The following is a 16,925-nucleotide window of genomic DNA, read 5'->3' as shown; positions in this document are numbered from 1 at the left end:
AAAATTGATGTATTTTCCAAAACAAAACTTAAGAAAGAAGAATGCCGTAGTTTATACTTTGGGGAATCTCTATAATGTCTGGTTTACTGGTGGGTGATCAAGACAGGGTTTCTCTGTGTAGCCCTGGCTGTCCTGGCCTTGCTTTGTAGACCAGTTTGGCCTTGAACTCACAGAGATCCCCCTCCCTCTACTTCCCGAGTGCTGAGACTACAGGCGTGTGCCACCACGCCCAGCTTGTGCATCTGTTCTACACCAGCTTGTGGTCATGTGATTCTTTGGTTGGATGTAGGAAGGTGTGGTCTCAAGAGAGGCCCTTACAGAGAATTGCGGACATCTTACCAGAACTTAGTGAGGGGTTTGTTGAGGGGTGACTCTGCATGTGACTGACAAAGATGAGTTGCAGGCTCATTTTATCCTAAATGCTTGATGTGATAGTTTGGCTCTTGAGTGGTGTCATAGCGTCATTTGCTAATCACCAGGGAAATGGTGGCTGGTTGAGAGGTACACTGGGCCAGCCTCTGACGCGCTCTGTGCATGTACATGAGTCCTGCACATCAGACCACCAGTCTCTTCTTCAGCCCAGAGACGCCATCAGCCTCTGGTTGATAGATTTTTCTAAACTTCTCACAATCCTAGACTGTCCTGTGTTTGAATCCAGTTAATCTTCATCACCTGACAGTGATCCTCTAAACCTGCTTCTGTATCTTTGCTGTCTCATTAAAAATGAAATGAAAGGTGTCAGTATCTTTAAGTAAGTGCTCACTGAAGAAGTTCTGGTTACCCACATGAAGATCAAGCTGCCCATCAGTTACATGTGTGTAAGGAGTCTAGGTCCAGTCCACGCATGCTCTTTGGTTGATGCTTCATCTCTATTAGCCCCCATGGCCTAGGTTAGTTAACTTGTTTGGTCTTCTTGTGGAGTTCTTGTCCCCTCCAAGTCCTTCTAGTCTTCCCCTATCCCCACCCCCACTCTTCCACAGGACTCCCTGAGCTCCACCTAATGCTTGGCTGTGAGTCTCAGCATCTGATTCAACCAGCTGCTGGGTGGGGCCTCTCAGAGGACGGTTATGCTAGGCTCCTGTGTATAAACATAGCAGAATATTGTCAATGGTGTCATGGGCTGGCTCTCTCCAGTGGGGTGGGTCTCAGGTTGGGCATTCCCTCAGGGCTCTGTCTTTATCTCTGTACACCTTGTAGGCAGGGTACATTTTGAGTCAACGGTTTTGTAGGTGGGTTGGTGTGTGGACTCTGTGGTCTGCTTTTCAATTACTTCCCCCTAACAGGGCTGCCTTTCCTGGCCTCAGTGGATGAGCTCAGTCCTGATGTGCTTGCTGTCCCTTTTCTAAGGAGAAGGCGGAGTTAGGGGGAAGGTTGGAGGGTGGGGCTGGGAGGGGTACTACAATTGGCTGTAAAGTGAATAGTGATAAAAGATGATTAAAAAAAAAACAAAAAACAAAAAAGAAGTCACACTTGCAGTGACTATAGTCCTGCCATCCTGAGCATGTCACCCAGAGTGAGGAATGGAAAGGATCTTGAGGAACACCAAGGGGCCATCTTTACTGCAGATCTTTGCGCAGATGCAGTTGCTGTGTGTTGGGCAGCCAGAAGCCTGCCCCTCCCCCCATCCCGCTGTACCTGTCACACCTGCCTCTGCAGCTGTCACCCAGACCCTGTCTCTCCTGCTGCTTGACCTCACCCTACTTTATGCTCAGCTGAGGGCCTGATGGGTGCTGTTCAGGAAAGGCTTGCCCATTGAGTGCCTTCAGAAGGGTTGGTTGTGGCAGCCTGGGGTCTCAGCAGTGACCAGCTGCGAGGTACCGCCCCTCCACTGTTTAAGGAATATTTAAGCACTCTTCACCTCACCCAGTGGGCCCGGGCCTGTGAGATAAGCATCTTTGCGACTGAGAGCCCTCCCTCTTGCATTTCAGATGTTCCTCCTGCGGATCAAGAGAAGCTTTTCATCCAGAAGCTGCGTCAATGTTGTGTCCTCTTTGACTTTGTTTCTGACCCACTGAGTGACCTGAAGTGGAAGGAAGTAAAGCGGGCTGCCTTAAGTGAGATGGTGGAGTATATCACCCACAACCGGAATGTGATCACAGAGCCCATCTACCCAGAGGTCGTCCACATGGTAAGTGGCACAGCACACTGCGTGCTGAGACCCTAGCCCATCACAGCCACACCCAGGAGAGTCCTCCCCCTCCCCCAAGATTTGGACATGCCCTAGGAAAAAAGAGTGTCGTGTGTCCTAGTGAGGAGAGGGGCTGTTGGCCTTCATTTAACCCTGGCCACTCCCCATGGAGTGGGATGTTAGAACTTGGTTTATGTTTACTGAGGCCGCCTGAGTTCTTGCTTGGAGTTCAGGCTTGACTTGGAAGCATATGTAACATTAGTGCTGCTGCCCTGGTGTCATTTAGAAGAAACATCTTGCCCATCCATGTGCGGGGAAATCCCAGCACTCAGCAGAAAGCAGATGCCCAGGGTAGGGGCAGGACTCGTTCTTTCTAATTCCAGTTTTCACACACTGGATGTCAGCCTCAGGTCCTCAGTCGGGAAGAGTCAGGAGCAGCACTGAGCGTCTGTCTTCACAGCAGCATCCATGGTTTTATATTCTCCATGTTACGTTTATAGTCAGTCTTCTTAGAACTTCCTTAATTGCACAAATCAGGAGTATAGCTTTTCTTCCATGATTATTAAACTTGTAATTACATAAAATAATTAAAATCCATTTTCTCCACTCATTTAAGATGAATGTATTGAACTTAACTTTCTTTTTTGGTTTTTTGAGACAGGGTTTCTCTGTGTGTAGCACTGGCTGTCCTGGAGCTCACTTTGTGAGCTGGCCTCAAACTGCCTGTCTCTGCCTCTCAACTGGAATTAAAGGCGTGTGCCACCACATCTGGCGAACTGAAAGCTTTCTTCTAAAATTAAATATACTTCTCGTACCTACTAAGTTTGTCAATAAGTCAGTTACAGTACGGAATATTTCTGTTTTCAAACAATCTTGGCAGCCAGTATTGCCTAATTTACATTCTTTAACCCAAAAAAGAAGAGTCTGCCCTGTTTTGGTCAGATGCCCACCCGTGAGCCAACAGTGCTCCAGACTGCTTGGCTCAGTTCACAATTGTCTTCCCTGGAGCGATGGGCAGTACCAAAGCACTGGGGCCACTCTGGAGGCTCGCTTGCTCGGACTGCTGGTCATTGCTTCCCCCTCTGTGGCAGAGGTTTCCTAGCTAGCAGCTCTGCTTCTGTCTCGGCTCTCCTCCCTCTCCTGGGCACCATGCCCTCCCTCAGGGGGAGCAGGCAGCTCCCAGACGAACTGGACACCCCTTTCTGGAATCCCCGCTGTGCTCTAGGTTCTCTGGGGGAGAAGGAACATGGTTCTGGCTGTCCCAGCAGCTTTCGTCCCATGTAGGAGACAAGGGTAAAAAAGCCAACCAATACTTTGTGGCTTGAGAAATGCATTGTTGCTGGATATGGCTGCGCACGCCTTTAATCCCAGCACTCAGGAGGCAGAGCCAGGCACATCTCTGAGTTTGAGGCCAGCCTGGTCTACAGAGAGACAGCCAAGGCTGCACAGAGAAACCCTCCCCATCTCAAATAAAACAAAAAAACAAAAAAGAAAAAGGAAAATGTGCTGTTTCAGACAGTGGTAGTACTGGAAAAAAACAACCCAGAGTTGCAAGGCTGATAGTGTGATTTCTGCTCTTTTCACACGTGGACAAGAAGGTCAAGAGAGGAGAGTCATGAACTGCTCAGACTGTCAGATATCTGTGTGTGTGTGTGTGTGTGTGTGTGTTTCTGTGTGTATGTCTATGTTTCTGTGTGTATGTCTATGTATGTCTGTGGGTTTTTTGTGTGTGTGTGTGTGTGCATGTTTGTTTCTGTGTGTCTGGTGTGTGCGTGTGTGTGTGTCTGGTGTCTGTGTGTATGTGTGTGTGTCTGGTGTCTGTGTGTGTTGCTTCCCCACCCTCCTATTTGTGTAGTGCTTTGGGAGCAGACTAGGAGCAGGGAGAAACTGGATTCTTGTCTTCCTAGTTGTTGTGTCTGATGGACTGACGCTATGACAAACTACCTGACTGTGAGGAAGGCATGGTGGTTGGCAATTTTGTCCATTGTGTGACTTGTGCTCATCTTGGTAAGTCAGGAAACCAAGAGAGCTCCCGCCAGCCTGTGCCCCTAAAAGGCCCACTTCCAGTGACTCATTTTTGCCAGCCACACCATCTCCCTCTTCAGAGGTTCCACCAAAACAGTGTCATGTGCTGGGGAACAGGTGTTCAAACACATGCCATGGGGGACATCTCAAACCCAAACTAAGAGAGCAATGGTGAAGGTACAGTGAAGAAAGGGTGGCCTGGGGCGTGGCTGTAGTGTGTGAACGCTGCGGCACAGAAGGCGCATGTGGAATTCAGACAGCCTCCCAAGTCTCTATCCCAATGAGTCCTGCTTAGGTCCTTTCTAATGAGAATGGCCAGCGGCCGTGCTTGATGGCCAGGCCTTTGCCGGTGCTTGATGGCTACCTGCTGCTGTTTCTTTAGTTTGGAATATGTGTAGATTTTGTTCCTAGTGTTTTTAGAGAACCCTGAAGAATCCGTAGCATAACTGTACAGACATCACATATTTGACTGGAGTGCTGTGTAGCTTCCTAGTGGCTGTAAGATATTATTTATTTTCTAGTTCACCCCCTCCCTAAGGGAATTTGTGGGTTTGACGTGTGTGTGTGTGTGTGTGTGTGTGTGTGTGTGTGTGTGTGTGTGTGTGTGTGTGTGTGTGTGTGTAGAGGTATATTCATTCTAATGGTATAATATTTCTCCCCAGAGGAAATCCTGTCCTGATTCCTTGCCACTGCCTGCACGGAGTAACCTTTAACCTGCTTTCTGTCTCTGTAGCTTGTCCAAGACATTTCATGAAATGCTCTCACACAACATGTCTTTCATGACAAGCATTTCCAGAGAGTGTGTTTGAGTCTATCCCATATCATAGCCTATGCTTTTATTTCATTTCTCTGTTTTTGGACAAATGATTTTATCACGGTGTTCTATTATATAGATACACATTTTTTAGATTTTTCATTTTATTTTTATTTTATGTATATGGGTGCTTTGGCTGCATGTGTGTCTGTGGATCATGTACCTCAAAGGCCAGAAGAGGGTGTCACATTCTCTGGTCCTAGAATGACAGATTTTTGTTAGCTGCCATGTGGGTTCTGGGAATCAAATCTGAGTCCTCCGTAAGAGCAGCCAGTGCTCTTAACCACTGAGCCTGGTCCCCACTCATTCATAAGCTGGTGGCCATTAGCGTCATTTCTGGCCTTTTATTTTGTTTTGGTGTGACAATGTCTCATTAGCTAGTCCTGGCTGACCTGGAACTCTGTGTAGACCAACCTAGCCTGGAACTCACAGAGATCCATCCCTCTGCCTCTGGGATTGCAGGCGTTGGACTTGGGTCCTTGCACATACAGCTGCCATGAAGCAACACTGGTGCAAACTGTCTCTCTTGGGTGTGCACCTCGCAGTGTGAAAAGCTGCCCAGCTGTTTTCAGAATGGCCACAGGAGTTCACACTCTGTCTGTAGTCTTGGGTGTGAATTTCTTTACACCTCCAGAACCTTGTTGCTTATTTGTTTGGTTCCAATGTCCTCATTAGTAGGACTCGGCGACTTACTGTGGTTCTGATTCGCATTTTGTCTGGCATCTTTTCATGTATTCTGTGTGTTTTCATATACCAAGGTGTTAGCCCACTATAAGCCAGAACTGTACAGGCCAGCTAGTGTGACCTTTCCCTTTGCAGACTAATGGGGCGGGGCTGTAGTGGGCAGCAGGATACAGAGAGGACACTTGGCCTCCTGGTTCCCAGCTTGGGGTGGGGCTGTAGTGGGCAGCAGGATGCAGAGAGGACACTTGGCCTCCTGGTTCCCAGCTTGGGGCGGAGCTGTAGTGGGCAGCAGGATGCAGAGAGGACACTTGGCCTCCTGGTTCCCAGCTTGCATTGCAAAGCTCCACTATGTCCTCAGTTCAGACCATAAATATAACCAGCCATATGCATTTCCAGTTAAATTGTCTAGTTAATCTGTTTTTCAGGCATAGACATTTTCTTTTTTAAAGATTTATTTATTTACTTTTATGTCTGTGAGTGTTCTGTTTTTATGTACATCAAAAGAGGAAATCAGATTCCATTACAGATGGTTGTGAGCCACCATGTGATTGCTGGGGATTGAACTCAGGATGTTTAGAAGAACAGCCAGTGCTCTTAACTGCTGAGCCATCTCTCCAGCCCAATTTTTTTTTTCCTGAGACAAGGTTTCTCTGTGTATCCCTGGCTGTCCTGGAACTCTCTTTGTAGACTAAACTGGCCTCAAACTCACTCTGCCTTGAGTGCTAGGATTAAAGGCATGTGCCACCACGCCTAGCATGGCATGGACATTTTCTAACAGTCAAAATGCAGGTGACAAAACTAAGTTGCAGTGTAGTTAAGGTGCTCAAAAGTAATAAAGGTGAGACTGCTTTGTCTGCAGTATTTAAAGGGTTACCTTCTGGAGTTGGAACCTCAAAATCTGAAGAAGATGGATTCATGTCCTGGTTTTTACATGTGATTTTCAAAGCTTCAAGCCTTTGTCCAGATCATCACAGGTTTCTGGTGAAAGTCAGACGTATTGCCATAGTAACACCAAGACTCTGACTCTTCCACTATGTTGGCATTGCGCTGATGAGACAGGGGCAGTAGTGGGTACAGTATATGATGGTAAGAAGCTAGCCGCTGCCCCTAAGCTGATCGCTGTGTTCATTTCCACACCCATAGGAAGAAACATAAAACTTCAGGTCTGGCTAAAACAGAGGGGTACATTAATGCCATTGCATCACGACCTTTTACTGCTCTCTGATGAGCTCTGGAAGATGGCTATAGTGTTTGCATGACACCCAGGGACCTTGAACCGATGCCTTCAAAGAAGGTGTGTAGTGGTGTGGTACAGAATTTGCCACAGTTTGCATGGAAACTGTTTCTACCAGAAAAATTGCTGATCAGACTTCAATATTTAGCAGGCATTTTTCTAAAAGAGGATGGAAAGGAGAGACAGAGACAGAGAGAAGCAAATCAGTATTTTCAAGATAACATAAGCAAAGTCACTCACAGGCAAAAGATGGGTTCACACCGAGCATATGGCCCACTTGGGTTAGACTGTAAGCAGGAGCCATCACCCCTGTTGAGGTCTCTTCCCCGAGCATGTTACCTGTAGTCACTCACTACAGGCCCAGTTTACCTGGCTGCTGACTGTTCCTCCCTTTCAGTGCATACCTGCGTGAGGCAGAATGGCCCAGCTATGTTCTGTGCAGCCACACCCAGTGTTTGAGTCACGGTTCTCTAGAGGGACAGGACTGAGAAGGAATGAATCATAGAAAGGAGATTTATTAGAGTGGCTTACAAGCTGTGCTCTAGTCAGCCAGCAGCAGCCTTCTACCACGGCAGGTCTAAGAATCGAGCTCGTTGTTCAGTTCGTGAAGCTGGGTGTCTCAGCTGGTCTTTGGTATATGCTGAAATCCCAAAGAAATAGACTGCAATGCCAGTGAAGGAATGGCCTTGCCAGGCAGAGTGAGAACAAGCAAGAGAGAGAGGGAGCTTCCTTTTTCCCTGTCCTTTGTATCGGCTGCCCAGAGTAAAGGTGGATCTTCCTTCCTCAAAAGATCTATAGTAAAGGTGGATCTCCACCTCAAAAGATCCAGATTTAGGGCCTGGAGAGATGGCTCAGCAGTTAAGAGACGAGCACTGACTGCTCTTTCAGAGGTCCTGAGTTCAATTCCCAGCAACCACATGGTGGCTCACAACCATCTATAATGGGATCTGATGCCCTCTTCTGGTGTGCAGGTGTACATGCAGATAGAGCACTCACATGCATAAAGTAAATCCTTAAAAAGAAGGACAAAAAACACACAGATGTAAAGTGGGTCCTCCCACTTCAAATGGTTTAGTTAAGGAAAGACTGCCCCACAGGTGTGTCCAGCCACTTGAGTCGTAGTTGCAGATGTGGTCAGGCTGGCAGCCAAGTGTAGCCATCCCAGCTACTCCAGGCACAGCGCGGTCCCACTCTTCCCGCCCAGCCCTTCAGCTTTAGTGAAGCCCCAGCTGTTCTCAGAAGCACTTATACTGTTCTAGCTTCTGGCTAACTTCTCACACAGCAGACCCTAGTAGGTAGAATGGTAAAAATGTTCTTTTGGGGTCCCTGGTCATTTTTAGAAACTTAGAAAGATCCTGATTCCAGAAAGGTTAAGGACAGCTGTCATCAGAGGTCCAGGTCCCCAGATGCCCAGGTCCCTAGATGCCCAGGTCCCCAGATGCCCCTGGGCCCTGCCAAGCAGAACCCTGGTGATGCCCTGCAGCACTGGTGTTCATCTGCCATCCAGGTTGCTGGTAGGTATATCTGTCATAGGTTTAACAGAAACTCCTGGCTTCCTTTCTGGGCTCACACTGGGGTCACAGTGTCATGGCTGAGTGCATTGAGGTCAGGATTGCTAGTAGACATGGGCCTGCCATGGTTCCTTTCTATAGAAAAAAGCAGCAAAAAAAAATTGAATCAGCCAGCATGCCAAGTGCTGTGGGAAGACCAAGGTGAAGAGACAGGCCCTAGCATCTGGCACTGTGGCTCCCTGGGCCTAGAATACCACTTGTGCTGTCACAGTCAAGTCTGCTACCCAGACTGAAGGAATGGAAAGACCAGTTAGAAGTGCTCCATTTTAAGCCTTCCTACCCTGGATGAGTTAGTTCATGTAAAAATAAAGCAAAACCCCTCTGACTGTAAATTCTCTGAGAGGAAAGTTGAGGTCCTGTATCACTGAGTTCACGCAATGCTACTTTCTACAAAGCCTTGAGGACAGATAAGGATCTGGATAGAGCATTGTTTGCGTAGATTTGGCTGGTTCAGGGCCCTTCACAGCACAGGAGCTCTGGGATTACCCAGCCACTGGTGCAAACACAGCTGGCGCACTCACTTGAGTCAGGACACAGGTCACATTTCTTACGGACTCTAGCACCCTGTTGTCTTGTGGTGCTCCCATTGAGAAGCCCGCCCAGAGCTGGCCTGGACACGTCTGAGAGACCAGACAGCAATAGGCACAGATCAGAGCCGAGGGCTGTCCAGGTAGCCTGACCACTGTCACTGTCAGGAGGATGAGCTGATCCACCCTGAGCCAGAGAGTGGAGCAGGGCGGTGCCTGGCAGGGGCCATGCTCGAAAGGTCTGTGGCTAGAGTCTGGCCCTGAGGAACCTGAGGAAGCCCATTAACAGAGGCGGTGCCTTGCGTGGCTGCCTGCCCCTTCACTCCAGCGGCCTTTGCAGAACATGTAGGAAGGGCTTTGACATGGGACAAAATGACTGATAGATGAGCACTGAGGCATTTCAGAGACAGTAAAGTAAGCTGCTTTGCTAGGATGGCTGAGAGAAATGAGCAGTTGTGGGTGGTATTAGGGTATGAACAAGAGGCGGTGTAGGTTTGATTTGAGATGTTTAGGGAAGGGAGCTACTGCCCACGATTCTGACTTCTCACACGGGATGACAGCTCCAGTTCCAGGTGCAGATGCCCAGTTCACTACTGTGTGTGCTCAACGGAAAATTTGCTGGACACTCTAGGGTAGCTCAGCCTTGGTCCATGGACTCACAGGGACAACTTTCTCTCTGCCCCCTGGCCCACACTCAGTGTGCTGCTTTATTCTCTTAGACATCCTTTATGGTGATGGCTTTTGTCAGTCTGCAGGGAAAGACTAGCCCTCCGACACCAGGCCTGATGTCCCTGTGTCTCCTGCCTACCCTTGGGCTATAGCCATAACCAAGAGCACACAACACTGTGGTGTTGGGGAGGAGTGAGGATAGAGCACTCTGTGTCTGCTGATTTCCACCCACTAGTTGCATTGCTTTAGGCCAGTAGCTTAGTTCTCTTAAGTGAAAATTAGTACAGAGGCAAAAAAACCCAAAACAATTAGCACTGCAGGGAGATGGCTCAGTAAAGGGCTTGCCTTGCAAGCAGAACCTGAGCTCAGCTCCCACAACCCATGTTTTTTAAAAAGCTGGACACTTGCAGTACCAGTGCTGCGGTGGCGAAGACAAGCAAGGACACCCCAGAGCTTGGTGGCCAGCAGGCCTAGCCCACTCAGTGAGCTCCAGGCCAGTAACAGATTGTCTTTAAACAACAAAAGCTACAGCAGCTGAGGAGTGACACCCAGTGCTGGCCTCTGGCTTCCACATACAAGAAGCTCTCACAGTCTTCATGATGTCATGAAGTGTTAGGAAGATGGATGGCCACTGTGGTCAAATTGTCATCCCTGCTCCGTGGCCTCAGAAGTGGGTCAGAAACAAGCCATCCTTCCAAGGCTTTACAGAACATCTGCCAGGTGACAGGTTTAGTGTGGTTCCCCCACCCCCCCCCCCACCCCTAGTACTGGGATTGGACCTAGAGCTTCAGGCATGCTGGGCAAGCATTCCTAAACTGTGATACACCCATACCCCAACTTTTCTGTTCCCTACTTGTTTTTAGGACATTAAACTGCAAAACCTTTTCATAGAGTTGGTTAGATTAGGTTAAGTGGTGACTGGGATATTAAAAATGCATGGTGTGAAAGTGTCATTTTATGTCTGTGACATACAAATAAATTCATAAGGATGAAATCAAAATAGCAAAGAGAAAGTGAGTCACAAAATACACAGCAAAAGTCTAGAGCCGCAACTGTATCTGCCTTTGGTTAGTCTGACATGGAAGTTCCCTTTTGCTGTATGTTATGATTTTAAATCATTTTAACAATGATTATGTGCCATATTATCTTTAAAAATCCACAAATTAAAAAAAACACACACACAAGAGGCTGGAGAGATGGCTCAGCGGTTAAGAGCACTGACTGCTCTTCCAGAGGTCCTGAGTTCAATTCCCAGGAACCACATGGTGGCTCATAACCATCTATAATGTGATCTGATGCATACTGTATACATAATAAATAAATCTTTTAAAAAAGCAAACTAAAACTAAAGTCAAGCCTCTGTGTAGCATGATGGTAGTACTGCCCACATAGGGCTCCTATTGGTTTCCAGGAAAATGAGTTCACCCCTTATTTTAGAGCTTGCCCCATCTACTTAGCCACTGATGCGCACTTGATTACACATTGGCTTCTAGGTTTTTCTCAGGACATGCTGGACCAAACCTGCCATGTCTTCACACCCACATCCCAGGACAGTCATCTCCTGTGCCACGTGATGGTGGATTTTGGATACCCACCTCTGCTTTGCGCCTGCTGCTCCAGTGTGGAAAGGGGTACTTGTAAGGGTGATGCCAGTTTGCGATGAGAAAGGAAATAACACTTAAAATTAGAAGAGATTGTCCCTAGTGAAGTGTCCCTATAGTTAACAAGCCTGCTTCAAGTGCAGGTTAAATCACATGGCCCCTTTGTACTTCATTGCTTTTGTTTTACCAGCATTTCAATAATACAGGTTAAAGAAGAGTGACAAGCCAACTTTAAAGCTGTCTCCTACCCCCCTTTTTTAAAAGAGATATTTGCTCTTACAAGTTTTGAAATTTTTCCTTGTTTAATGGTTTTAAATAGTAAAAGAAATACATGGAATGTTTTGGTTTTGTTGTTGTTTGTTTGTTTGTTTCCAAGACAGGGTCTCTCTGTGTAGCCTTGCCTGTCCTAGACTCGATTTGTAGACCAGGCTGGCCTTGAACTCACAGTGATCTGCCTGCCTCTACCTCCTCAGTGCTGGGATTAAAGGTGTGTGCCACAACGCCCAGGGGTTATTTTTATAACCAAAAAAACCCCTCAACTTTACCCTCGCTTTACCCTTGTCCTTACTCTACCTATGTCCATTTCCAACCAAGTAATTCATTCAAGGTGTTTGTTTTTATTTTGAGAAGACTGTTGAGAGACTTGGGGGTAATGCGTGAGTTCATTATCTGGCCATACATAGCTTCATGGGCATACGGTGAGGATGTGTTCACTGTGTCTGATGTGCAGCATTATTAACTGCTTGTTCATTGTCTCAGGAAAGGTAGAGTTTTTCCAGAGTTGTTAGGTAAGAGCTGGGCACGGTGGCTCGCATCTGCAGTCCCAGTACACGGGAGGCACAAGCAGGAAGATGGCAGCAAGTTTGAGGTTGGTCTGCTCTAGGTAGCAAGTCTCAAGCCATCACAGTTGCTAGGTGGTGGTGTTTCCCTGTACCTCTGCACAGGAAAGAAATTAAAAGGGCCAGAGTGAGGGTGAGCAGGAGCTTTGGAGGAGCTTCTGGCCTAGCTCCTCCTGTCTGGCAGTCACTAATCTTTCTGTATCCCTGTGCCATGGTCTTTGCCAGAATGGCTGGGGAGTAGGCTCGTCCACATGTGACCAGTGGGATCTGGTTTGGGTTGCTAAGCAAGTGTATTTGAGATTCATCCTGTTGGACAAGTCAGTGGTTCCCTGTAACTGCTTGCTATGCTTCTCACCGTACAGGTGCCCAGCTTGCTTAGCCCTTCCCCAGGGTTGTTTTAGCTTTGGCCATGAGTGGTTGTGTTTACAGATGAGCTTTGGACACAGTGCTCATGAGGTTGGTGCATGGTGCAGTGGGTTCTGGGGCAGGCTCACATTAGCACCAAGAAATCTGTTCTTCATTTAGGTGAACTTGGTTCTGACTCCTTCCTCTAATTGCTAGTACTGTGGTGCCATGCTGAAAAACTCAGGAAGGGTTTTCTCATGTTCTGTTACAGGTTTACATTCTGCGTTTAGGTCTGTGGTCCGTCTGCAGGCTCCTTTAGCAGATGGACACTGAGCTGTTCTGTCTTTTAAGAAACCATCAGTCTCCATAGTATGAACAGCTGTGAACATTTGTTGTGAGTCTTTCTGCACTCCACCATGCTCTGCCGTTTTCTCTGGGCTCTGCCCTCTAACACTGCCATTTATTGGCTCTCACTGTCACCTTAGGCTTCTCGGAGCTGCTCCAAGCTCATTGGTACTGTTGGATCTGCTGTTCCTGGGTTTCCTGCCTGTTTGATTCCTTTCTGTTTTCAGGCTCTCCGATCTCTTCACTGTTGCCGCATATGTTAATTCCACTCTGTAGCGCTCATCTCACCACTGTGGCTACCATCTCTGTTAGTTGGATTTACGTCTTGTTTGTAGTTTCTATGTCTATACCTCACTTTTTAGACTCAATACCACTGTCTGCTGATACCCACATCAGTCCAATCAGGTCAAAAGACTGTCCTGTCCCTGTAAATCACACTCCCTGCTTTCCCCCATCTGTGGTCATCTTTAGCTATGTGAAGCTGTGGATTTTGTCCTGTATATTTAGGTTTTTCCTTTTAGTGTTTTTGAGATATCTTGAGGATGCAATTAAGAAATATGGAAATAGTTTTGGTTTCTGTTTTTAAGATGCATTGGACAAGGCCTGAGGCATACCAGCCCAGGGCTAACAACTGTCCACTTCCAAGACAAGGCCCTGCTGACCCTGAATACAAGGCTCCATGGGTTGGGGGTTCTCCTGGTCTGCTACAGTCAGCTCTCAGTGTCCGGGGAGAGTCACAGGTGGGGGTGCTCAGGACCTTCATATGAGAGCCTCGTGCCTCCCTGTCCACTCTCCGTTACCTCCTGCTGTAGTCATCTCTAGATGCTGAGGCCGCGTGCAGCATAGATGCTCTGTAGTGAGCTGTTGCACTGTACTGTTCAGAGATCATGGCTTTAAAAAGAAGCCTGCGTGCTCAGCAGCTTTCCTGGCTGAGTTGAAGGACGTGGAACCCACAGGTAAAGGGCCAACTTACTGGTCCTCACTGATCCTCTTGTGTCTGTTCATGGCCTCGAATAGTTTCCTCTGCACAGTACCTCAGGCTCACGGCCCTCCATCCCTGGCCTAGATCATGTTTCTGGAGCTCTCTGCCTTGGTTCCATCACTCCAACACTACAGGTCCCAGTAGTCTGGAAGTGACATCAGCACCCTCACTTCTCAGCCTGTGTGGTCCACAAATTTGGCTCCTGAAGTTTTTGTATTAAAAAATGCTACCGCCAGGCGTCGTGGGGCACACCTTTAATCCCAGCACTCGGGAGGCAGAGGCAGGTGGATTGCTGTGAGCTTAAGGCCAGCCTGGTCTACAAAGTTAGTCCAGGACAGCCAAGGCTACAGAGAAACTCTGTCTCGAAAATCCAATAAACAAGTAATGCTACCAGATTAGAAACCCAGGTATACTTTGTGGTGTCACGTATGTTTACCTCTGTCCCTTGCCTCCACTAAGCATTAGTTTCACTGACCTTTCCTTGGCGGGGAGCACTCTCAGTGTATCTTGGTGCAGTAAGAAAGTGGCTGGGACTCAGGTGTCGTGTTTTCTTACACGAGAACTTTTTGGGTGGCAGTGCCCAGTGATGGAAGCTGCTTTGTCTCTCTTGTCCTGTGCCTTTCTCTGTGGTCCATGACTTCACAGCTCTGCTGCTAATACTCCTGAGCTGTCCGCATAACTTGTGTCATCTTTGATTGTAGAGCCTAACTAGCTTGAAGCTCCCATCTGAGTTGCACCTGTACCTACTCCTGGAGCGAACCTGTAAAGGGCTTAACATGGGCCCCCTCTCACTCTCTCTGAGCAGGGGACCAGTTGCTTTTCTGCTTTATCACTCACTGCCTCAGCTGTTGCTAGTGTGTTGGTCCTTCCTGTGTGGCACGGCCATGCCTCTGGGGCAGCGTTGAGAATCACTAAGATTTTCCTCTGGATTCCCAACCTCCTCTGTGTATGCTGACCCTCCTGAGTATCCACATCCGCTCCTCTGCTCCTAAGGTGGCACCTGCCTGAGCCTGTAGCTTATACCTACCAGAGAACAGAACCAGCCTCCTTTTTTTTTTTTAAGGCCCCTTAGCTCTTCTCCATATGAGAAGAAAACAGTCAGTCAGTCCAGACAAGACTCAATCCTCACTTTCTTCTCCCAGTACATCCACAGCCTGGGGAAGTACAAGAAGCCCAAGGTGCCGGCTGGTGTGACAGGGTCAGTTCTGCTGCTGCTGGGCAGGCCCTTGGAGGAGCTGATGGCCCACCCAGGCTGTGTGTGTGACTGAGCTCATCTCATCTCTTTGTCTCATCCTTGAGCTTCAAAAGTGTGTTACCTCAGGATTCCTTCCTGGTCCTGATCGCCCATCTGCTGAGAAATGTCCTGTGCACAGCTGCTTATTGGCCATTGTTTGGGAGGCCTCACAGGGTCCTATGCACATTTTCTGGATTACAGGGGGCTCCAGTTCCCAAAAGCCAGAAGGTCACACGCATATTGTAGCTTAGCATCTGGACTTTCCTCCCTCCTCCTCCTCCTCCTCCTCTTCTTCCTCCTCCTCTTCTTCCTTCTCCTCTTCTTCTTCTTCCTCCTCCTCCTCTTCCTCCTCCTCGTATTCTTCTACTGTCTCTATATCTTCTCATGTCACTCTTCATAGAAGCTACACAGCTGCACCTGGTTTTATTGCTGGTGACATCATAAGAAATGTCTAGACTGCAAGCTAGGTATTAGTGACAGGAAAGAAAGAAGACATAGCTGCTGGTGGTGACTTGTTCCTACAGTCCTAACTCTCAGAAGGCCAGGTAGAAGGATTTCAAGCTTGAAGCTATCCTGGGCTACATATTGAGTTCCAGTCCAGCCTGGAATACATAATGAGACCCTGTCTCAAACAAAATAAAAAGAAGGGCTAGAGAGGCTGCTCAGTTAGAAGCAGTGGCTGTTCTTGCGGAGGGTGTGGGTTCAGTTTCCAGCACCTCCATAATGGTTTGCAGCCATCATAATTCAGCTCTAGGGCATCCATCCCTCTCTTCTGGCTTCCCCAGGCACCAGGCACGCATGCAGGCCACACATCAGACATGCAGGTGAAATACTCAAACACAAAAGATGAAAATAAATCCTTAAGAAGAAGAAGGAAAAGCAGGGCATATCAGGTACTCACTTGGCTGCTGGACATGCCTCTCGGCTGGAAGGCTTACCGGCCTCCTACAAGGATATCCTGGAGCTGGCGTGCCAGGTGTTTGGCTTGTGCTTTTGACAGTGTGGGACAAGGACTTTCTGATCACATATAAGTCAGTTACCAGATCACAGGGCTATAACTGGTATTTGGTGGATTTATAGTGGTCATAACATAATAGGTCGGGGCTGGAGAGATGGCTCATTGGTTAAGAGGTCTTCCAGAGGTCATGAGTTCAATTCCCAGCAACCACATGGTGGCTCACAACCATCTATAATGTGATCTGATACCCTCCTCTGGCCTGCAGGTGTACATGCAGGAAGAGCTCTGTATACATAATAATAATAAATAAATAAATCTTTTTATTTTCAAACATAATAGGTCATATTTAAACTTACTCCAAACAAACAAACAAAATGTAAGTTAATGACAGAGAACCTAGACTTTGATATTTCCATCCCTGTCCAGTCAAGGTGCTCTGTGCAGGTCCAGACAGACAAGGGCTCTGCTCATCCAGTCAGCTCCTCCCTGTGCTAGCAAGCAGTCTTGTCTCCCAGGTGATCTCTAGCTGCCTGGGAAGTTGCTCCCCTGGCTTGTGTTTCCGTGGCTGTTACGGGGTGGCCCTGTGCTAGCCTTTGCTGCTCTCGCTTCTTTAGTCTTTTCTTTGGCCTTTGTCATCTTGTCCTTTTCTGGATTTTTGCTTCCCCACTCACTGGATGTTGCAGTCACATAAGTTGGCACTAACCTCTAAGCATCTACTGGGATCAGGTATCCTTTGCCATTTAACAGTTGAGAGTCAGGGTGACCATATCAGTCACTTTGGTTTCCCATCCCCAACAAAGTCCATTTCAAGCTACAGGCTTGATATGTCTCCTTTGTAGACCCATACTGTTTTTGAATCTTAAGAAAAAGAACAATTTGGGATAGGAAGCATCTGTCAGTAAGGTTATTTAGTGTTTCTTGGAGTGTTCTTGGTAATACTTGAACTTTCCTGGTTATGATCATGGAATA

General features: G+C 47.7%; 1 protein-coding gene across 10 annotated transcripts in view; it reads left to right on the top strand.

Annotated features, from left to right (window-relative positions):
• The window catches only part of PPP2R5C (protein phosphatase 2 regulatory subunit B'gamma), a 128,366-nt gene that overhangs the window by 73,071 nt on the left and 38,370 nt on the right, over positions 1–16,925 (top strand). For all 10 annotated transcript variants that reach the window (XM_084793487.1, XM_084793491.1, XM_084793493.1 and 7 more), the window contains one exon: positions 1,929–2,128. In XM_084793487.1, the coding sequence (XP_084649613.1) occupies positions 1,929–2,128 (200 nt within the window). The remainder of the gene's footprint in view (positions 1–1,928; positions 2,129–16,925) is intronic.

Source organism: Acomys minous, assembly GCF_964271855.1.
Source record: "Acomys minous genome assembly, chromosome: 8".
Classification (NCBI taxonomy): domain Eukaryota; kingdom Metazoa; phylum Chordata; class Mammalia; order Rodentia; family Muridae; genus Acomys; species Acomys minous.
Note: the sequence above shows the minus strand (reverse complement) of the source record. Positions and strands in the feature narration are given on the sequence as shown.